Source organism: Oncorhynchus nerka, unplaced genomic scaffold (genome assembly GCF_034236695.1).
Source record: "Oncorhynchus nerka isolate Pitt River unplaced genomic scaffold, Oner_Uvic_2.0 unplaced_scaffold_12___fragment_4___debris, whole genome shotgun sequence".
Taxonomy (NCBI): Eukaryota; Metazoa; Chordata; class Actinopteri; order Salmoniformes; family Salmonidae; genus Oncorhynchus; species Oncorhynchus nerka.
This window is the reverse complement of record NW_027039962.1, coordinates 93,009-116,372: the sequence shown is the minus strand read 5'-3', so window position 1 is coordinate 116,372 and position 23,364 is coordinate 93,009. Positions and strand designations below refer to the sequence as shown.

The following is a 23,364-nucleotide window of genomic DNA, read 5'->3' as shown; positions in this document are numbered from 1 at the left end:
CATTCAAGAACAGACAAACGCAACTAAAAAGCCTCAAAAGGTTTAAAAGGTTCTCAAATAACCACCGCCCTCCTCTGTAATTAGTTGCATCACACGAACCAGTGGCAACCTTCAATCAGGCAGCGCAATCAGTGGTCTGTGAATTCCTCCCGTCTAAAAACACCAGGGGGCAGGGATGGGATTCGGACCCCAGTCTGTGACACATTCCTGGGGGTGAGTGGACTGACTGTGTCCTGGGAGGAATGGGATGGAACTCACCACTCACTAGGATTTGAGCAAACAAGAGCCCTAGCGATTGTTGATACGCATTCCGTCCATGTCCACCGTTTACTTTGATGAAAAGCCATATCATTTCTACCTGTGAGGTACCGGGTTTTTATTTCATACCCACATTCTGCAACTTCATTTGACTTTTGGGAGAAACGTATAATTCAATGCTACTATGTAAATACTGTAGCCTGGCTCGAGATCTGTTTATGCTTTCTTAGCCAACTCCTCTCTGTCGTGTTGTTTGTCTGACAGTCAGAAGAGTTGGCTAAAGCATATACAGATCTAGAACCTGGCAATAAAGGCTGCTAACTCAGGTCAATTGTATAGAGCACAGAGTCTTACTGAAGCAAAACAAGCATGGCAGTTAGCCATTAACAGCTGGATGGAAATGACATTAGTAGTAAGTGGTGTGTTCTCCTCACCACAAAGCATGGTCAATGACCTGGAAAGAGGTAGAGAGAGAAATAGGTAGAGGGAGTAAAAGAGAGGTAGAGAGAGTAAAACCGAGAAGGGGGGGGGGGGGGTCTTAAATTGGATGTGGGGGCTTAATGCAACTGACATCTGGGATTTTACACGTCAATTACAAAATGATTGGAAAGAATGTAGATGCAGAGTAGAGGTAGAATGTAGAGGTAGAATAACCTGAAAAAGGTCAGCAAGAAAGCTTTCCTCCTTTTTTCACATTAGACCATGTAAGCAGATAAGTAGGTCAGGTTGGTAAAATAATAATGCATATTACAAGATAAAGTAAAGAACGAGCACACAAGAGCCTTCTCTCTCAACTGTCAGTTTCATGATCACCAAACGCCTCCCTGTGGAGCATTAGGAGAACTACACTCTCAAATTCAGCCGCAAAACTCAAGAGCTTTTTATTTTATTTTATTTAACCTTTATTTAACTAGGGAAGTCAGTTAAGAACAAGTTCTTCATTACAATGACGGCCTATCCCGGGCAAACCCGGACGACGCTGGGCCAATTGTGCGCCGCCCTATGGGACTCCCAATCATGGCCGGATGTGATGCAGCCTGGATTCGAACCAGATACTGTAGTGACACCTCTTGCACTGAGATGCAGGGCCTTTTGTGGCGCAGCGGTCCAGATGTCTGTGACCCTGAATCATCTCTTGATCCACCTTGGGGGTGTTAGGAGGTACAGTTAATGTAACCATCCACACGCGCAGCAATCTCCTTTTGGAGGGCTTCTACCATCTCCAGCAACATGGCAACCTCCTTGGCCTTGTCCTCTTTGTTTCTGATGAAGTCTTGGATCTTTTTCTCCAAGTCTGAAGCAACAAAGAGAAAATGAAGGCCATGATTAGTCAATTCTTTGAAACAGGTGTGTTACTGCTGGTGTGGAACAAAAGCCTGCACACCTCGTGGCTCTCCGGGATAGGAGTTGGATAGCTCTGTTTTAAAGTCCTGAGACTTACCGTCAATTTGTTGAATTTTTTCTTGGACGTCTTTTGCAACTTTCTCTGCCTCCACAGTAATGTTCTTCAGGCGTTCGTTGGCCGCTTCATTATTGGTCTGGTTTGTGTTTCCCGTCTTTAGCCTATCAAACAGCGCAGTCACCTTGTCAAGCCCCTGGCAAATAAGTCAGAGGAAAACAAAAACCCATACCTATTTAACATTATACTCACACTATCACGACATTGCACCAAAGTGGTAAGTGAGTAGTGGTTATCAAGTGGAGACAACGTACCTTCTCTGCGTCAGTAGTGGCACCTATGGCTGCATCTGCATCAGCTTTGGCCTGCTCCACCTGCTCTCTGTTCATCTCGGTCTTGCTCTTCAGAACCTCAATCTCCTCCAGCATCTCTGGAGTTCTAGTAGAGTTCAAGTTAGTCTCTATGTTGTTCAGTTTCTTCTCAATCTGGGGGCCATGACAAATAGATCAAGTTATGAGAAAGAGTCTGATGGATGTTTAAAGTCGCTCTGGATAAGAGCGTCTGCTAAATGACTTAAATGTAAATGTTTAGACTAATACAAATACGCACCAGCGGGAATGGGTAGAGGGACAGAGACAGAGAGAGCGCGAGAGAGAGTCGGAAGGTGTTAAGAGAGAATGACCTCTTTAATCATCTTGTCCGCCACGCCATTGCTTTCCTTAGCCTTCTCCAGGTCTTTCTCGACCTTGTCCTGTGTATTCTCAGTGTCCGTCATGGTTTTCTTGAGATCCGTAACATCAATTCCCCTGGTTCTGTCCCTAATGAATTGACAACCGTGGTACAAATATGGTCATTTAGCCTGCAGGTTTGTACAATGTGACAGTTACGCATATAAAAAACATGGTACTGGCTAACCTGATAGCCTGAGCTTTCTCCAGCAGGTCCTGGGCTGTCTTGGCTTGGTCCTTCAGTTTTTTCAGATCCTCCTTGAAATCAATGAAGTTGGTCAGCACGCCCCGGATGTTCTGGATCATGGAGCGGATGTCATCCGGAGAGCCCGGCAGCTGGATGGCCAGAACAACCTTGACCAAATTCTCTATGTCCTCTGGCGCCACCATCTCATCTGTTGGCAGAGAAGTCGGCCACACAAGACAAGTCAACAAATCACATTTTTAAGGGATCTTTACATGGAAAGTTCAAGCTTATATCCAGCCAACAATCACACTGACCTGTGAGGTAGTCTTTGACCCTATTGATGAGGTCCTTGGTGTCATTCTTCTCCCTCTTAAACTTCTCCTTGCTGTCAGTGATCTTCTTCTGTAGCTCCTTTGCCTGCTCATGAGTGCCTTGGGTCATCTGTTTGGCCTCATTGATCTGAACAGGAGAGATTGAGGCTTGTGTCATATACTATTGTGTATTAAATATATATTTTTCCATTTTATAGCAGAAATAAGTATTTGGGAACATGCCTTGATCTTGGAGTCCTTTAGTTTTTGGAGCAGGTCGATAAGATCATTCTCTACTTGCTCAGCTGTTTTTGTGGCATTGTGGCTCACAGGGAAGCTGCCCTTGCACGTAGGACCCCCACATTCTCTCTGTCCCAGGAAGTCTCGACACAGCGCACCCCCACACTCTGATTTGGAGCATTCCTCATCGCCTGGGCCTCCACAGATCTAGGAGGAGCCAAAGAGTGTAACATGGTTTATATCCTGACTACCAAAATGGTGCTGGCAACAAGTGAAACAGACTGCCATTCACGCTAACGCATCACTCTATTGATGCATGCAGTGCAAGCACTACAATAAGGGACACTCACGTTTTTGTTGAGTTTGGCCACACTCAGAGCCTTGACCTTCTTCTCCAGCCCCTCCATGTCTCCCAAGATGCTGCAGCTGGACAGATGGTCTTTGATTTCCTGACGTGTGTCCATGGAGTTCTCCAGGGCCCTCTCGGCCTCCTTCACCTTCTTCTCATCAGCCATGAAGTCTGCATGCTGCTTCCGGATCTTCTCCAGGGCCTCTGGATCAGCATCAAAATAAAAGTCCACACGAATCAGAAACCCTTTACATTTGATCACATTACATTATATAGAGTTGCTCTCTACACACAGTGAAGTTACAGTGAATTCCATTTTATTTTGTAAACAATATGGCCCTATGTACCCTGCATTTCTTTTAGATCTAGTGTTGGAGCCTCGCTGATTTTGTTCCTTAAGTTATCCAACAGCATCTTGAACTCGTGGTGGATGTTGTCGATCTCAGTGTTCAGAAGAGATGATGAGTCCACGATGATGGCGTTGGGGTCTATGGAGTCTTTGAGCTTCCTGTGAGGAAGAAAAATGTGTACAGCTCCAAGATTACTGCTAAACGTACAGTGTAAATCATTTCACCTCATGGCTCAATATTCAGAAATGCTGTTTACATACGAGATTATGACACACAGCTTCTCCACGTCTTTCACCCGAGGTAGCGATCTCCCTGTCAGGTTCCCCAGATAGTCCAGCTTGGAGTGCATCTCTAGCATTCGTTGCAACTGACGACTGTGTCCAGGCTCCAGCTGTTCGCCGTGGGGAGGGATGAAGGTGCGCATCCTCTGGGCGGCACGTTGGACGTCGGTGACGTTGTCCGCCCACAGGACGGCACAGGGGTGGCACGGGAGGCAGGCGGGGAAGACTTGGTCATACCCAGGGGCACACTCATCACAGAAGATGCCCATCACACCAATGCGGCACAGACACTCACCCGTCAATGGGTTGCAGGCGGGGCGGTCGGTACCCTCCATGTTACAATCGCAGGCTACGCAGACGTGATAAGGAGGGAAGGGACAAGTGTCAATCATTATTATTTTACGGTGAAACACTATTGTCTCTCTTTGTGGTGCTAGAATCTAAAAGACCCAATACTTAGCCATTTATCAATAATCACTTTCGGCCACAACTTACAAACACACTGCAGGTCAGGGTTCCCAAAGTGATTTTCCCCACACTCATCACACTGTCTTCCTCCAAACTCAGTACGACACTGGCAATGACCAGTCACCTAAAGAGTCAAATATGAAGACTTATATAGTTCAGACAAACACATATCTCATTGTACCATGCTTTGACATAGAATAGTATAGAACACTGTCAGGTCCATAATTATTGGCAACCCTGATAAAGATGAGCAAAGAAGACTGTATAAAATCAATAACACAAATTCTGAGCTATATTGTATGCTACATTTTATTATTGTTATTTTATTGTACACTAATACAATTGCTCAGAGAAAGGGATTTTGTTTAAAGGGGAGGTGCAGTCAAAAACTTGATTTCTCTATGTTTTATAGACTCTGAGCATACAAAAAAATAGTAACACTCGTAGTATCAAGTTGCACCCCCTGCCTTTTGTCCTCAGAACAGCCTTAATTTGTTGGGGTATGGACTCTTCAAGGTGTCAAAATATTCCACAGGGATGCTGGCCCATGTTGACTCCAATGCTTCCCACAGTTGTGTCAAGTTGCCTGGATGTTCTTTGGGTGGTGGACCATTCTTGTTACACGTGGGAAACTTGAACATGAAAAACCCAGTGGCGTTGCAGTTCTTGACACAAACCGGTGCGCCTGGCATCTACTACCATACCCCGTTCAAAGGCACTTAAATATTTTGTCTTGCCCATTCACCCACTGAATGGCCCACATAAACAATCCATGTCTCAATTGTCTCGAGGCTTAAAAATCCTTCTTTATCCTGTCTACTCCTTTTCATCTAAAATTATTTAAGTGGATTTAACAAGTGGCATCAATAAGGGATCATAGCTTTCACCTGGATGTTTCTAATGTTTTGTACACTCAGTGTATATTTAAGCAATAAGGCACGAGGTGGTGTGGTATATGGCCAATATACCACGGCTAAGGGATGTTCTTCGGCACGACGCAAAGCTGAGTGCCTGGATACAGCCCTTAGAAGTGGTATATTGGCCATATACCACAAACCCCGGAGGAGGAGCCTAACGGGAAGGATGTGTTACCTGAAAACTAGCTGTTTTTGGCAGAGAGGAGGGGAAATCTCTGTTGTTGGTCTATTAACTTATAACACCTGGTGAAGAAAAAAAACACCCAGCCAAACAAACTGAAATTTCAGGCGGTCTTTTCAAACAGCACATCCACTAAAAGTGCATTATCTTCATTTTCACAATATTATTCCAACCTCAGCGTGGAAATATACACTGAGTGTAAACAACAGGAACAATGAATGTTCAACAGGAATTGACCAGTTGAATCCAGGTATGATCCCATTATTGATGCCACTTCAAATCAGTGCAGATGAACGGACAGAGACAGGTTAAAGAAGGATTTTTAAGCCTTGAGACAATTGAGAAATGGATTGTGTGTGTGTGCCATTTAGGCCAGACAAAATATTTAAATGTCTTTGAACGGGTTTATGGTAGTAGGTATCAACAGTCGCTCAACAGTTTCCCGTGTGTTTCAAGAATGGTCCACCATCCAAAGAACATCCAGCCAACTTGACACAACCTTGTAGAGTCCTTGACCCAATGAACTGAGGCTGTTCTGAGGGCAAAAGGTGGTGCAATTCAATATTAGGAATGTGTTCGTAATGTTTTGTACACTGTATATAAAACACAGGAAAATCGTATTTTTGACCTCCCCTTTAAACAAAATCTTTCTTCGAGCAATTGTATTAGTATACTATAAAATATAATTTTCCCAAACAATGTGGAGCATACAATATAGCTCAGTATCTGCAGTATTATTTTATGCAGTCTTTTTTGCTCATCTTTAACTTCTTATGGCTGCAGGGGCACTATTGAGTAGCTTGGATGAGAAGTGCCCAGAGTAAACGGCCTGCTCCTCAGTCTCAGTCGCTAATATATGCATATTATTATTAGTATTGGATAGAGAATACTCTGAAGTTTCTAAAACTGTTTGAATGATGTCTGTGAGTATAACAGAACTCATATGACAGGCAAAGACCTGAAAAGAAATCCAAACAGGAAGTGAGAAATCTGAGGTTGGTATATTTCCAACCCATTGCCTATTGAAATCACATTGGGATATGAATGAAGATTCACTTCCTAGGGCTTCCACTAGATGTCAGCTGTCTATAGAAACAAGGCTTCTACTGTGTTGTGGGACTGAATAAGAGGGGAATGAGTCAGCTTACTGGCAGAGAGCCATTTCCTGGTCACACGCATAGCACATGATATCTTCCTGCGCTCCGTTCCTCCTCAAGACACAAAGCAATTCTCAGGTTGGAACTTTATTAAAGATTTATGATAAAAACATCATAATGATTGATTCTGTACTTAGTTTGAAATGTTTCTTCGACCTGTAATATAACTTTTTGAAGTTTTTGTCCGAAGAAATGGTCGACCAGAACCAGCGATTGGATAGATGTACCAAACAAACTAACAAAAGTAGCTAATTGGACATGAATAACTGACATTATCGAACAAATCAAGCATTTATTGTGGACCTGGGATTCCTGGGAGTGCATTCTGATGAAGATCATCAAAGGTAAGGGAATATTTATCATGTAATTTCTGGTTTATGTTGACTCCAAAATGGCGGCTAATTGTATTATATTTCTGAGTGTCGTCTCAGATTATTGCATGGTTTGCTTTTTCCGTAAAGGTTTTTAAAAATCTGACACCGCGGTTGCATTAAGGAGAGGTATATCTATAATTCCATGTGTATAACTTGTATTATCATCTACATTTATGATGAGTATTTCTGTTGAATCGATGTGGCTATGCAAAATCACTGGACGTTTTTGGTACTAGTGAACGTAACGCGCCAATGTAAACTCAGATTTTTGGATATAAATATGAACTTTATCAAACAAAACATACATGTATTGTGTAACATGAAGTCCTATGAGTGTCATCTGATGAAGATCATCAAAGGTTAGTGATAAAATTCATCTCTATTTGTGCTTTTTGTGACTCCTCTCTTTGACTGGAAAAATGGCTGTGTTTATTCTGTGGCTTGGTGGTGACCTAACATAATCGTTTGTGGTGCTTTCGCTGAAAAGCATATTTGAAATCGGACTCTGGTGGGATTAACAACAAGATTACCATTAAAATGGTATAAGATACATGTCTGTTTGAGGAATTTTAATTATGAGATTTCTGCTGTTTTGAATTTGGCGCCCTGCACTTTCACTGGCTGTTGTCATATCATCCCGTTAACGGGATTGCAGCCCAAAGAGGTTTTTAACAAGGTTGCCAATCATTTTGGACCTGACTCTATACAGTTGAAGTCGGAAGTTTACATACACCTTAGCCAAATACATTTAAACTCAGTTTTTCACAATTGCTGACATTTAATCAGAGTAAAAATTCCCTGTCTTAGATCAGTTAGGATCACCACTTTATTTTAAGAATGTGAAATGTCAGAATAATATGTCAGAAGTTTACATACACTCAATTAGTATTTGGTAGCATTGAATTTTCCAAGCTGTTTAAAGGCACAGTCAACTTAGTGTATGTAAACTTCTGACCCACTGGAATTGTGAAATTATAAGTGAAATAATCTGTCTGTAAACAATTGTTGGAAAAATTACTTGTGTCATGACCTAAACTTCCCGACTTCAACCGCATCTTTATTTATCCATTATCCAAGTATGTAAAATGAAGTGCTAGGGAGTATAGAGGCCATGCCTTGTCACAGTGGTTATTGAAGGAGTTAGCAGGGTCACATTTGCACGGTTGGCACCCGGACTCTCCCTGAATGTTCCAGAAGCCGGTGGCACACTCGTCACACAGCGTGCCCACCGCGCCCGCCCGACACGGGCACTGACCCGTCAGCGGGTCACAGAAACACGGGCTGCCCAGAGGGCACTGGGTCACATCCGTTCCCTGCCGGTCACAGGAGCACTCTGGGGAACACGCAAACAAAAATAAAGGCCGTAAAACACACATAAATAGCCACATATCATATCCAAACAGCTATGAGATTTGATGACGATTTTGATACTGTGTGTCCCTGCTATACCTTTGCAGTCCTGGGCCAGTGCGTCTCCATAGTAGCCAGGCTTACAGCTCTGACAGCGGGGTCCCTGGGTGTTGTGGAGGCAACGCAAACACTCGCCCGTCACACTGTCACACGCGTCACTGTCAGCAGGGTCGATGTTGTTGTTACAGAGACACTCTTCGCAGCCGCCGCCGCCCGGCGCGGTCAGGTCGCCGTAGAAACCAGCGGAGCAGGCATCACAGCGGAGACCTGAATGGAATGTGGGCGGGGAGGGAAACGTGGTTCAAAGGTCAGTATTGAGCAGTCAAACTAGCCAGTAGCTTTCATCAAATGTTGAAAAAAGTGCACATGCAGAAACACACAAACACACCTGTGTGTCCAGCCAGGCAGTCACAAGTTAGGCTACCAGACTCTGGGTCCTTGTTGCAGGTGCTGGCAAAGAACCGTCCACTGGACTGAGTGTCAGGACACAGACAAGGCTTACAGGGCTCCCTGGAGACTGGGTCACCAAAGTAACCCTCCACACAGCTGGAGCAACCAAACACACAACATTCATTGTTCAGTCTGATTGACACTGTGTGCACTGCACACTGGCAGATATGTGACTGTAGAAAGAATGATAATCAGAGGAGTCGGCACACGTAGATATGGAACCAGGCTATAGATATGGGTTGATTCTAATAGGGAAATGAATAAACTAATGAAAGAGCCTTCACCTCTCACAATTGTATCCGGTGGAGTGCTCCCTGCAGTCCAGGCAGGCTCCAGTGTCCTGGTCACACAGTTCAGCCAGGCCGTTGCACTTACAGGGCCGACACAGTGGGAAGCCGTAGTACCCAGACAGGCAACGATCACAGCGTCGCCCGCCCACCTCCATACGACACGGACACTGACCTCTGACCTGGTCACACAGCTCCGCCACTGCACCGCGACGGTCACACTCACAGGCTGGAGGAGGGGAGGTGGGATGGAGAGAGAGAGAATATCTTCTCTTATTCAGGAAAAGGTTTGGTCACAATCAAAACACAACAAAGACCTCACAGCATCTTTTCAAACACACATACACACACATACATACATATATATATATATATATACACAAGGCATGGCCTCTATACTCCCTAGCACTTCATTTTACATACTTGGATAATGGATCAATAAAGATGCGGTTGAAGTCGGGAAGTTTAGTGCATGACACAAGTATATATATATATTATGGTATGTAACCATAGAATGTAACCATAGGAAGCCGTTGTCATGGTGACATACGTGCACAGCCGTTGGGGCCGAAGCCGAAGTTCAGGGGGGCGCAGGAGTCACAGCAGCGGCCAACCACGTTGGCCTTGCACTCACAGAGCCCTCCGAATTTACTGCAGTAGGGGCCATGAGAACCCTGGATGTTACACCTGCAAACTGGAGACACAGGTAATGGCATTACCCATACACACTTTGGCTTTTTTAAAAGTCTCTTACCTTCGCTCAGGGCTCAGAGCTCAGAGCTAGCTGAAAACAAGTGCTGATTTCTGTTGCCAGAATGAGTATATACCCACAGTGTACACTGTGATAGCGTGGAGATGTTGCTTAGTGTAGGCCAGGCTTTACTCACGCATGGCACCGTTGTGTATGCGAGCCGACAGGCTTCCAATGAGGCCATAACACATATCAGGCAGGGTCTCCTGCTCAGCAGCCAACTCAAAACAGCGGAATCTTCTGAACGAGTCCAGCTCACTCTGTGAACAGAAGTCCTGCACAGACTCCATCTTAGGGATCAGACCCATCTAGAAACAGGAAGTTCATGGGTTTAACCGGGGTACCTCAGAAGACTACATCTCCCATGACAAATGATATTATGATAGAAATGATAAGTGGTATTCTCACTGAGTCGACGAGGGTATGTGAGCTGGACTGAGGGTTAGAGTTGGGCTGCTTCCTAAAAGTGATGTCCACATAATATCTTCTTCCCGCGTTCAGACACACAGGCGTATCCAAAATGGCAACCCTGGGGACAAACACACAATCATAATGTTATCAGACTTAGGGGTAAATACTGCACAATTCACCTCGGGTGTGACCTCAGGTTGATATTGGTGATATACTATGTTAATGAGTGCAGTTGTCTTTTACCTGGCAGCCCCAGGTATGGTGAGGGTTTTCTCCCCTTTCGGGCTAGTGGGACAACCTCCGTCACCAGCCAATAATGGAACAATGCTCACAGAGGCCATCCAGTCATCTGGCGACTTCAGAGACCAAAGTAAGCACAGTGTCCAACTTTGAGGGCACAATAAATACAAGCTCAAAAACAGAAATGATTTCACACGAACACACATCAACACTTACAGCGTGTTTCCATGGTTTCAGATTTGTTTTTAGTTGCTATCGTTGCCCTCACCTCTGGTTCATAGCGGATGACTAGATGGTAGTCGATGGACGCTGGGAGGTTATCCACAGTGAACCTAAGCCCAGCACCATCCAGGACCCGCACGAATCCTGGGCCAGTCCAAGTGATTGGTACATCTGGTGTCCTCTCCCGGGGCACAATCTGGAGGGCTGAGCCTGGGTCCAGGGGAATGGACCTCTGATGGAAAGAAACCCAGTGTTAGTTACTAATTAGTACTACGCCAGTACTGTGTAAGTAAGGTATTGAGCCATTGCTAGTACCTGTCCCTGTCTTCTCCTCCTGGCTTGTCTTTTGCTTCTCCTGGTCAGGACCAAGCGGCCATTTTGATATTTGATGTCATAGCCCTGCTGTCTGTAGTATTCCTCACACACAGGCATGTCGGTGGGTTTCAACTGGGGGAGGAACACACACAGACATCAACTTAGTGTTTTTGATTTGCTGCCAAAATCCAATATCAAAAGTTTGACACTGAAGCTTTCCATCCACAGCCATTTTCCACAATGCTGGAGGTCAAATGTCATACTCAGGCCTCACCAGAGGGGAGGAGCTTTTTCCCTCCAGTGGGGCAGCGTTCTCTGCCTCGTACAGGTAGTAGTCTAGAGCAGCCAGGAAATGTCCCGGGGCAGGATCACCACAGCTCCGGCCCACCATGTTTGGCAGGCACTGACACTGGCCGTCCAATGAAGAGCACCTGTGGACATAACAGACAGGGAGATACAGCCAATCAGGTTGGACAAGGAAGCAAGACAGAACATGCTTAGCCTGGGGTGTATTCTGTTTCAGAGGTGAAACGTTCAGAATGTTTACATAGAAATGTATTGAGTAGGACAGATGGGATTGATGAGGAGTGTTTCACCTCACTGAAAAAAAAACCAGGTGCTACGTCAGTTAAGTGAAGTAAAGGTCTAGTGTGGCCTAGGTATTCTAGTGGTCTAGGCAGCTGCTTCCAGTGCACATGTACTGCTGCAGCATGGGTTCAAATCTGTCCCACTGCTATTTCGGCACACTCTTCTCCATCTTTCAGCTCTGTCCAAGACTTAAAAATATATACACTACCATTCAAAAGTTTGGGGTCACTTATAAATGTCCTTGTCTTTGAAGGCCAGCATCCCGGAGTCGCCTCTTCACCGTTGACATTGAGACTGGTGTTTTGCGGGTACTATTTAATGAAAATGCCAGTTGAGGACTTGTGAAGGATCTGTTTCTCAAACTAGACACTAATGTACTTGTCCTCTTGCTCAGTTGTGCACCAGGGCCTCCCACTCCTCTTTCTATTCTGGTTAGAGCCAGTTTGCGCTGTTCTGTGAAGGCAGTAGTACACAGTTGTACGAGATCTTCAGTTTCTTGGCAATTTCTCGCATGGAATAGCCTTCATTTCTCAGAACAAGAATAGACTGAATAGTTTCAGAAGAAAGTTATTTGTTTCTGGCCATTTGAGCCTGTCATCGAACCCACAAATGCTAACACTCCAGATACTCAACTAGTCTTAAGAAAGACAGTTTTATTGCTTCTTTAATCAGAACAACAGTTTTCAGCTCTGCTAACATAATTGAAAAAGGGTTTTCTAATGATCAATTAGCCTTTTAAAATTATATACTTGGATTAGCTAACAATGTGCCATTGGAACACAGGAGTGATGGTTGCTGATAACGGGTCTCTGTACACCTACAGCGGGGCAAAAAAGTATTTAGTCAGCCACCGATTGTGCATGTTCTCCCACTTAAAAAGATGAGAGAGGCCTGTAATTTTCATCATAGGTACACTTCAACTATGACAGACGAAATGAGAAAGAAAATCCAGAAAATCACATTGTAGGATTTTTAATGAATTTATTTGCAAATTATGGTAGAAAATAAGTATTTGGTCACCTACAAACAAGCAAGATTTCTGGCTCTCACAGACCTGTAACTTCTCTGTCCTCCACTCGTTACCTGTATTAATGGCACCTGTTTGAACTTGTTATCAGTATAAAAGACACCTGTCCACAACCTCAAACAGTCACACTCCAAACTCCACTATGGCCAAGACCAAAGAGCTGTCAAAGGACACCAGAAACAGAATTGTAGACCTGCACCAGGCTGCGAAGACTGAATCTGCAATAGGTAAGCAGCTTGGTTTGAAGAAATCAACTGTGGGAGCAATTATTAGGAAATGGAAGACATACAAGACCACTGATTATCTCCCTCGATCTGGGGCTCCACGCAAGATCTCACCCCGTGGGGTCAAAATGATCACAAGAACGGTGAGCAAAAATCCCAGAACCACACGGGGGGTGAATGACCTGCAGAGAGCTGGGACCAAAGTAACAAAGCCTACCATCAGTAACACACTACGCCGCCAGGGACTCAAATCCTGTAGTGCCAGACGTGTCCCCCTGCTTAAGCCAGTACATGTCCAGGCCCGTCTGAAGTTTGCTAGAGAGCATTTGGATGATCCAGAAGAAGATTGGGAGAATGTCATATGGTCAGATGAAACCAAAATATAACTTTTTGGTAAAAACTCAACTCGTCGTGTTTGGAGGACAAAGAATGCTGAGTTGCATCCAAAGAACACCATACCTACTGTGAAGCATGGGGGTGAAAACATCATGCTTTGGGGCTGTTTTTCTGCAAAGGGACCAGGACGACTGATCCGTGTAAAGGAAAGAATGAATGGGGCCATGTATCGTGAGATTTTGAGTGAAAACCTCCTTCCATCAGCAAGGGCATTGAAGATGAAACGTGGCTGGGTCTTTCAGCATGACAATGATCCCAAACACACCGCCCGGGCAACGAAGGCATTTCAAGGTCCTGGAGTGGCCTAGCCAGTCTCCAGATCTCAACCCCATAGAAAATCTTTGGAGGGATTTGAAAGTCTGTGTTGCCCAGCAACAGCCCCAAAACATCACTGCTCTAGAGGAGATCTGCATGGAGGAATGGGCCAAAATACCAGCAACAGTGTGTGAAAACCTTGTGAAGACGTACAGAAAACATTTGACCTCTGTCATTGCCAACAAAGGGTATATAACAAAGTATTGAGATAAACTTTTGTTATTGACCAAATACTTATTTTCCACCATAATTTGCAAATAAATTCATTAAAAATCCTACATTGTGATTTTCTGTTTTTTTCCCCCTCATTTTGTCTGTCATAGTTGAAGTGTACCTATGATGAAAATTACAGGCCTCTGTCATCTCTTTAAGTGGGAGAACTTGCACAATTGGTGGCTGACTAAATACTTTTTTGCCCCAATGTATGTAGATATTCCATTAAAAATCAGCCGTTTCCATCTACAATAGTCATTTACAACATTAACAATGTCTACGCTGTATTTCTGATACATTTTATTTTATTTTAATGGACAAAAAATGTGCTTTTCTTTCAAGAACAAGCACATTTCTAAGTGACCCCAAACTTTTGAACCGTAGTGTATATATATATATGAAGTAACTGTCTAGATTTCTATGAAATATGACCTATAATGAATTAAAATATGAGTGAAATTGTGAGATTTTCACTGGACAGCCACTTTAAGAAGTCATTATGTACTGTACAATGATGTTTTACACACGTGCTGCTGTAGGCTCCTCCATGGTCACAGTCACAAGCTGAGCAGGTGTGTACAGTGTTCCCCAGACCCCAGTAACCTGGCTAGAGAGAGAGAGCGAGACAGCAAGAGCGAGATAGAGTGAGAGAGATCAATCAGGTCGTTGGTGGCAGTAAGTTTATGGTGAGAGCTAAATCAAAATAAATGTGGCAGAAAGAAGCAACTCCATCGCTACAACACTGGTTGTCATGGACACATGATCCTACCAGACATTGGTCACACAGGGGTCCCATGGCGAGGCGTTGACATACACACTGGCCTGTCACCTGGTCACATGGGTAGGGGGTCAGGACACTACCCAGGGAGTTACACCTGCATCCTAAGCAGAGGACCAATCAGAGAGAGGGGATGAACCACAGGGAGGCCAGCATAGATATAGAATGAGTCAAGCAGATCTGGCTCTTGGTAAAGATTCTTACTCTGGCAGCCAGTGGGGTCCTCCTGGCTGAACCCGTAGAAGCCAAATTTACAGCGATCACACCTGTCCCCCGCCACGTTCTCCTTACACACGCAGCGGCCCGACACGGGGTCACACAGGCCGTTATCCAGGGACCCCGTCAGGTCACAGTCACATGCTGGAGCAGAGGGAGCCGATGAGATCCACCGTTAGAACAGGATGGAGAGAGATTGAATGACGTCATCGATGCACAGCTTCATATAGGATGACATCAATGCAGGCGTCTATTGACTGCACTTCATGGGAGTAGTACAAGACTTACAGGGACAACTTCATATAAATCCTTGGCAGATTATTTGCCAAGACCAAAAAGCCCAATCTAGATCTAAACCTGCTAGAAGCTGACTTACAGATACAGCCCCGAGGGTCTTCCATGGAGAGCTGGGGGTCCTGATAGAGATAGGGTCGGCAGCGTTCACACTGGGGACCCATGCGGTCGTGTCGGCAACCGTCACACACCCCCCCGCTGACCCCCCCACTGGCCTGGTACTGGTCTATGTCGAAGTGACACGTCTCCGAATGACCGTGACAGTTACACCCTAAGTGAAGAAACAAACACCAATGTAATACTTATACGATGTAATACACTCCCAATTATACTATTTTCCACATAAGCATCTTGGGTTTGAATTCCAGTCAATTCATGCATAAACACCAGTCAAATAGTAAATAGCCCATTTAAAGTGCATTACTTCTGCAGACATGTGGGTCAGATTGGCCGGCCGGCCTCCAGGGGACATCGTTGTAAAAGTCCTGGCATCTCTCACAGTTTGTGCCCACAGTGTTGTGTTGGCATACACAGCGCCCGTGAATCTAAGAGAGAAAGATCAGAGATATACGGCGGTAAACAATACTCGAAGAAACCAAAAGAAAAAGAAGAAGAAAAAAACCTGTTCAGGATTCAATGTGGCCATTATGGATACAATACAACTGCTACATTCCCTTTCTGCGCCATTCTCACCACGCCAGGCTCATTTAAGACGTCACCCCGGGTGCCATCCACGGGCATACACATGCTGGCATGGCCATTACAGAAGCAGCTGCCGCGCACCACCATTTCGTACAGGGCATAGTAGTACTTCTCCTGAGGGTTCCTCTTCTTCCGCCCCAGTAGGGTGTCACCCAGGGTGAACAGATGGGTGAAGTTGACCCGCAGGTTGGTCAAGGTGATCTGCTCTGAAGGGGAGAACATTTCAAATGGGTGAAAGTGTGTGTGTTTTTATTTTTAAAATATATGTATAATTCTACATTGTTCCACCGATGGTAATAATGCAATGAAAAGTATGGGAGCTGTGTCTAACCTTGAATATGGGGAGCATATGGGTTCTCTATGTCAAAGCTTGGATCTAGAGCCTTCAACACCACCTGCAATGGAATCACAGATATGTGCCATAAGTTTGGTTATTGCGTTTTACATGTGTGTGTGTGTAAGCCACTCTAGATAAGTGTCTGCTAAATGACCAAAATGTGAACGCGTGTGTGTTTGTGTATATCACCTCTCCGTCAGTAGATGGCTCTGAAGCGGAGTATCTGCTGTCACAGACGACGTCATCGGTGCTGTCAGCCGGCCCCTGTGAGACCCCAGGGAAGTGGGAGGCACAGTCCTCAGCAAAGTAACGGAACACCTTCCAACTGTACCCGTAGTCTTTGGACCTCTCCACCAGCATGGCGGCAGGACGGAAACTCTTCAAGGTCAACAAAAGGAAATATTAGCACACCGCAGGAAGTGGCAGTGCAGACAGAGCGAAAATGGTTAAGAACACTGTGTTATGGTTTGGCTGTGAGAGGTCTTAGACAAGGGGTGTTAGATACCTTGAAAGTGAGGACAAGATGGCTGAACTGGAACAGAGTCTCCAGATCCAGCCGGATACTGACTTGATGAACCCCTACAGTTATGGATGGATAGTGGTATCAGTGAATGTTGTAAGAATACATTTACTGGTGTCAAGGACAAGGTATTTTGTATCAGGTGTAGTCCAAAAGTCCCTAAAAAGGGATTTCCCATAGCCGTCATCGTATAGTAAGCTCTAGCCGAGCCATTCTTAAGGTGTTGGAGCATTCTTGCTCACCTCTTGATATGATCCGATTTGGTTTAAATACATGCGTCAAATACTTTCAAGTGATGCAGTTCGCCCTGTCGGTACTCAGGCTAAAGCTCACCTCAAATACTTTCACTTAAGTAACATTATGTTTTTGACCCTGGCCTGGCTATCATACAAACAACATCTGGAGCGAGACCCACCATTCTCAGACTGCCACCACTTCATCTTGCGCTCAGGGCCAAAGGTGGTGATGACGTTCTCAATCTGGTGGCTGTTTTGGTTGTTGTAGAGGTTGTAGGGCTGCCTGGAGTCACATTTGAAACACTTCTGCTCATCCTGAGAGAGACAAAAAGGGACATTTTTCATTTTGTTACTCAAAATAAAAGAGTGGTTTTACACATCTAATTGGTTTGTCATGGCAACAACTCCAATAACTGAGTGAGCGATTAAGTTGCAGTTTTTGTTCTACAATTAGTTCTTAACTGCCCCCCCCCCCCCCCCAAAAAAAAAGGAGGCAGTATTTTACAATCAAACGTAACTTATAAAAGCCATAAGACCACAAATCATACAAAAGTGTATGGAACTTCCTTGCGATGGTAGGCGTGTGAGGACAAGGATTCACAAACACTGGACTAATCCCATTAAATCAACTCAGTCAGACAAGGTATGAACCAGAGGGCACCTTAAGACTCTACTGTTGTTCACAACTGTCAATCGGTAGTTAGAGAACAACATTTGTCATGCATCTGTTCTGACTAACTAATAAGAAATTGAATCAAATAAAAGAACCAAAATGAACTAGAAAATGACATGCAAAAGAGGAACACACCCCACATACCTATCACCCTGTCAAGGGAGAACAGGGGGAAGAGCTGCGAGAGAGAAAAGGATAAGTAGAAGGAGAGACAGAAAGTGAGGGAGAAAGGCAGAGTGAAAAAGACAGAAAATTGAAGGGGAAGCAAGAGGACTATACACGCAATCATCATAGTGAGAGCAGAAAAATTAGTCCCAGAGCATGTTCAGGGAAAAGACAGGTAATGACCTATAAATGTAGCAGATCAAGACACGTCTGCAGTATGAGGCATTTTAAGGGCGAGCCACAGAGCTGTCAATCAAACGGAGAGAGTTGTTCTAAAACAACACTTTATATACTATTCTAACCTTCAACGTCTGGCTTAAAGTTAAAATTCTGTAGATAATAATGACCAGGTTTGGGTATGTTACTTTCGAAATGTAATCAGTTACAGTTACTAGTTACCACGTTTTTTCAAAATCTGATAGTTACTTTTGGATTATTTTTTCCCTTTTAAGAGGCATTAGAAGATAAAAAGGATCCATCAAACGCATTTGGTGTGTCATCATAGCGGTCGCTGACTTGTGGTCAGACTCACTCAGGTGAAATAAACTTACACTTGCAAACTTTTTCAATGCTGAGCTACATTTCGTAGAGAAAACTAAGGCATCAATGTATTTATTTTTTCTCGCAAACATCCTTTTTGAATTTAAAAGTAATCAAATAAGTAATCATCTACTTTTGTAAAGTATCTGTAATCTGATTACTGTATTTTTTGCTGGTAAATTCCCTGATGAACATTACAGTTTTTTGTAATCAGGTTACATGTAATCAGTTACTCCTCAACCCTGGTACTGGCAAGCCTGATGTCTTTTTGAGTGGGATCACAGCTATAGTACCTGCACGCGTTTGTCAATCTGTCTGTCTGCGTTTGTGGAACATCTCTGTTAGGACATTACTACTGTGTACAGAAAGACAGGTAAACATATGCAGACAACACTGCCTTCAACACCACGTCTCTAGTTTGTATTTAAGAACGGCGCACCACAGAGCCCCCCTATCAAGGTTTAAGTCCTGACCTCCAGGTATCCGAGGATGCAGTAGTTCTGGGGCCCGTTCCGTCCACAGGTGGAGGAGGCGGAGAGCTGGGCAGCGCGGCCCACCATCAGGTCCCCCAGCTGGGGGTGGCAAGAGTTGACATCACAGTCTTCCTGGAGGAGGGCCCCGGGTACCAGCACTGGAACAGAGAAACTGAACTGTCAGAGGCGTCAAGAAAGTAAAAATGTTTGAATCCTTTTCTTTTGCTTTAATCTGTTTCGTGTTTGTTTATAGATGATAGATTAACACTAAATGTAAGACAGGATTCCGAATGAAAAAGTATGATGTCAAGGCTGCACTATAATAGCTAGATTATGGAAGATAATATTATGAGCATTGTGCTATTTGTTTTGGAAGGGTTTAAACCCTATGCTCACAAATGAACAGCATAGTGAACCAGACAAAAGGATAGACGATTTGACTATAATTACAGTATGTGTAAGCTGTCCATATGTAAACATTACAGGTCATTATTAAAGACTTGTGTGCTGTTGATTATATCCAGACACTGTGATCATACACAAGCCAGATGATGTTCTTCTTTTCATTTTCTAAGTAAACATTTTAAGTAAATTACAAATTGTTTTAAAGACATGCAGTCTTTGATGGGGCCTTTACAAAAATACATATTTTATTCAACAGAAATAAAAACGAATAAAAAAACCTAAAATAATACAACTTCATAAGACGACCAAAGTCACTTTTTATAACACTCAACATTTCTACTTGACAATAGTAAAGTTGTCCATACATGACTGAAATGATATCCACCATTTTGAATATTAGGGAAAATATGCAAATAAAAATGTCTCCCGCTAGAGAAAGCAAGTGCCAGCAAGTGGAAATATTCTCCATCGGTGTGCAGCAAGTGATCACACGCTTGTGGAAAAGAGGACTCATGGACTATAATGGCAAAGAGAGTCTTCCTGCCAAAAACAAGACCATTTAATCCTGCCCCTGTTGAAACAAATAGCTCTGAGGATCTGTTTTTTCCCTTTTCTGCTACATGTGATTTGCCTGTCATCAATTCAAATAGTGCCAAAGGAAGGTGCATGCGACTTACACACGAGCAGGAACAGAGAAACCATCCTGCAGGTCGTTGGCTGCCAGACCTACTGAGTGGTAGAAAACAACCCAGAGTGTGAAAACACAATATATTTCCTAGATATTACTGCACTGTTGGAGCTAGAAACATAAGCATTTCCAATAAACGTTGATTTGACTTTGAAGACAGAGTCACCATGTTCAGTTCACTTGGACCCAGATTAAGCCTTTTCCCTGACAAAGAAGCAACACTCAATAGAGATGCTCTAATGGAGGTGCTATTTAGTCCAAGAATGAACAAGGGTCCAGTGAACCAGGCCAAAGTGGTTATCACTGTCAAGGAGAAGGGAGGGAGAGGGTCTGTCAAAATGTAATTAGTCAGGTCTTGGTCATAGGTCAGACATTGAACAACACATGAACTGCTGAAATGAACAGAGTTTTTTTTTTTTAAACAGAGACTTAGAGTGGAGAGTTCATGTTCTGGACCTTTCTACCAGTACAAGTAGGTGAGGGTATTCACGTTATCACAGATAAATCAAGGTTTCACCAACATGCTGATAAATAGGTCCAGACATGCTGGGCAGGCCATTATTTTGGCTATCATGGCTATGCCCATATAGGATGACAACGCCCCCATCCACAGGACACGAGTGGTCACTGAATGGTTTGATGAGCACGAACATTATGTAAACCACATGCCATGGCCATTTCTGTCTCCAGATCTCAACTCAATTGATCACCTACAGTATGAGACACCAAATGATGGAATTACTCGTGGATGAATGGTGTCACATCCCTCCAATAGAGTCCCAGACACTTGTATCTATGCCAAGGTGCATTGAAGCTGTTCTGGCTCGTGGTGGTCCAACACCCTATTAAGACACTTTATCTTGGTGTTTCCTTGATTTTGGCAGTTACCTGTATATTGTAACAGCAAGATAATCCTGCAGCTTAGTCCAAAAGGTTACTTGACTTGATCGGTGATTAGGCTATTAGCTGGACAAAAGTAGGCTACATGCAAAGTGCAATGCTGTTTAACACATGAAACTGTGTGTTAGTGTGTGTTTTCAGTGAATTTATGTAAATCATCTGCATTTGCTGCAGCGCAGGACAATTCTCAACACCAGAAGAGAAGATCAAATGAATAATCCTAAACCACCACATGTTTAGGCAATGTATTGTAAACACAACGTGGCTGCAACAGTCAAGTTTACACATACCACAGAAGCCATTTGCTTCATCAGGAAATATTCCGATCATTCTGGTGATGTGATATTAGCTGGGCTGCAAATGCCGTTGGTGGTGTGACTGATTTGACCGCCTCCCTAATTGTATGGGCGACTTTTCTCACATCGTGGGTCGTATAGCCAATTCACAATGGGAGACTTTCAATGCATGGCAGCAAAATAATACGCCCAAGGGACTACATTGGAATGTACAATGCCGTATATCACTGTTCCCTGCAAAAGTGAACCCCCAAGGGAGGAATGAACCTCAATGGGAATGTATGGGCCTCAAGAGATAGTATGCGGATTTACTCTTAGGCTATGCTTCGACTTGCATCGTGGAACCAATCCATACAGTAACTCAAATCTCAGGTGAAAAACAGTCGCTAGAATTTAACGTAAAGCCAGCTAACCAACATAATGTAGCTGACATTGCCTGAATGCACATCAAGCAGTCATTTAACATCACATATAAAAGATTGTTGGCAATAACGTAGGTTTTAATGGACAGTATACTGTAGAACAAAGTATGTACATATTTCCTCGGCATTATGTTATCGCTAATTGCATGAAAACAGAATATGGTTTTCCATATGATCTTCTCCAACAGTGTGAATCGAATGAATGTCCCACAAAAGCCCTCAAAGAGGCAGTGAAACATGACGTCTTATCTCAAATACATCACACCAAATGACTGCCAACAACTCAGGAGAAAATAGTATGAAACCTATATTTGAGATCTATGGGATACCTATATTTGATAAGTGATCTACTGCACCAGATTTGCCTCAAGCCAATTTCCCAATAGAGTATCTGATAAAAAAGAGGGATGATTCAAGAACAAAACGCATGTCCCATTCAAAGCTTATTACAGATCAGTATCATAAGATCGGTGCAACGTTACAGTAGCTTTGTCATATCATAACGCAGACAGTAGTAGTACTTACAGTATGAGCAGTCTTCCCTGTACGCTTCCAGAATCAGCGCTTACCTGCTCCAGACCCTGACTGTGATTAGAGCGGTAATGACATGGAGTCTCAGAATGTAAGAGCACACCTGAGCACCATACAGAGAGAAAGAGAGAGAGAGAGAGAGAGAGGGGGAGAGAGAAAGAGAGAACGAGAGAGAGAGCAGGCCAAACGAAGCCCTCGAGGGTGCAAGTGAAGGAGAAGAAGGATTAGGTTTCATTCAAAGCTGACACATCCCTCTCTGAGTTATAGCTGAGGTACAGTACAGCAAGGGGGAGGGATTTACCTGGACAAAGACATGGAACACAGAGTGCACACAGAGTTACTGAGGTATGCTCACCTTCCCTGGATGTAGTACAGTATGAGTTACTGAGGTATGCTCACCTTCCCTGGATGTAGTACAGCATGAGTTACTGAGGTATGCTCACCTTCCCTGAATGTAGTACAGCATGAGTTACTGAGGTATGCTCACCTTCCCTGGATGTAGTACAGCATGAGTTACTGAGGTATGCTCACCTTCCCTGGATGTAGTACAATATGAGTTACTGAGGTATGCTCACCTTCCCTGAATGTAGTACAGCATGAGTTACTGAGGTATGCTCACCTTCCCTGGATGTAGTACAGTATGAGTTACTGAGGTATGCTCACCTTCCCTGGATGTAGTACAGTATGAGTTACTGAGGTATGCTCACCTTCCCTGGATGTAGTACAGCATGAGTTACTGAGGTATGCTCACCTTCCCTGGATGTAGTACAGCATGAGTTACTGAGGTATGCTCACCTTCCCTGGATGTAGTACAGTATGAGTTACTGAGGTATGCTCACCTTCCCTGGATGTAGTACAGCATGAGTTACTGAGGTATGCTCACCTTCCCTGGATGTAGTACAGCATGAGTTAGTGAGGTATGCTCACCTTCCCTGGATGTAGTACAGCATGAGTTACTGAGGTATGCTCACCTTCCCTGGATGTAGTACAGCATGAGTTACTGAGGTATGCTCACCTTCCCTGAATGTAGTACAGCATGAGTTACTGAGGTATGCTCACCTTCCCTGGATGTAGTACAGCATGAGTTACTGAGGTATGCTCACCTTCCCTGGATGTAGTACAGCATGAGTTACTGAGGT

General features: G+C 44.0%; 1 protein-coding gene across 3 annotated transcripts; it reads right to left on the bottom strand.

Annotated features, from left to right (window-relative positions):
- Positions 1 to 1,133: 1,133 nt before the first annotated feature.
- Positions 1,134 to 22,356, bottom strand: lamb4 (laminin, beta 4). 3 transcript variants are annotated; one of them, XM_029634816.2, is made up of 35 exons: positions 22,220 to 22,354; positions 20,066 to 20,117; positions 18,984 to 19,141; positions 17,312 to 17,447; positions 16,882 to 16,955; positions 16,566 to 16,754; positions 16,371 to 16,434; positions 16,031 to 16,245; positions 15,762 to 15,882; positions 15,420 to 15,608; positions 15,032 to 15,187; positions 14,819 to 14,931; positions 14,577 to 14,656; positions 11,561 to 11,717; positions 11,287 to 11,418; positions 11,018 to 11,203; positions 10,753 to 10,865; positions 10,507 to 10,627; positions 10,235 to 10,406; positions 9,898 to 10,041; positions 9,345 to 9,576; positions 8,999 to 9,156; positions 8,650 to 8,877; positions 8,316 to 8,533; positions 4,599 to 4,695; positions 4,083 to 4,452; positions 3,820 to 3,980; positions 3,474 to 3,676; positions 3,127 to 3,330; positions 2,887 to 3,031; positions 2,573 to 2,780; positions 2,340 to 2,475; positions 1,972 to 2,142; positions 1,700 to 1,853; positions 1,134 to 1,552 (listed from the first exon to the last, which is right to left on the bottom strand). In XM_029634816.2, exons 2-35 carry the CDS (start codon positions 20,088 to 20,090, stop codon positions 1,413 to 1,415), a joined length of 5,370 nt encoding a protein of 1,789 aa, XP_029490676.1. In that variant the 5' UTR covers positions 20,091 to 20,117; positions 22,220 to 22,354; the 3' UTR covers positions 1,134 to 1,412. The 3 variants fall into 3 exon arrangements, with proteins under 3 accessions (XP_029490676.1, XP_029490677.1, XP_029490678.1); XM_029634817.2 differs by having other exon boundaries at positions 20,066 to 20,114; XM_029634818.2 differs by lacking the exon at positions 1,134 to 1,552 and having other exon boundaries at positions 1,706 to 1,821; positions 22,220 to 22,356.
- Positions 22,357 to 23,364: the final 1,008 nt, after the last annotated feature.

Excerpts from the sequence above, each read along its gene's own strand:
- lamb4 (XM_029634816.2), bottom strand. The coding sequence starts at position 20,090 with ATGGTTTCTCTGTTCCTGCTCGTGT. Across the intron at positions 16,956-17,311 it reads GTGGTGGCAGTCTGAGAATG|GGGTTCATCAAGTCAGTATC; the intron begins GTGGGTCTCGCT and ends CCATAACTGTAG. Across the intron at positions 10,407-10,506 it reads CACATACCCTCGTCGACTCA|ATGGGTCTGATCCCTAAGAT; the intron begins GTGAGAATACCA and ends TCCTGTTTCTAG.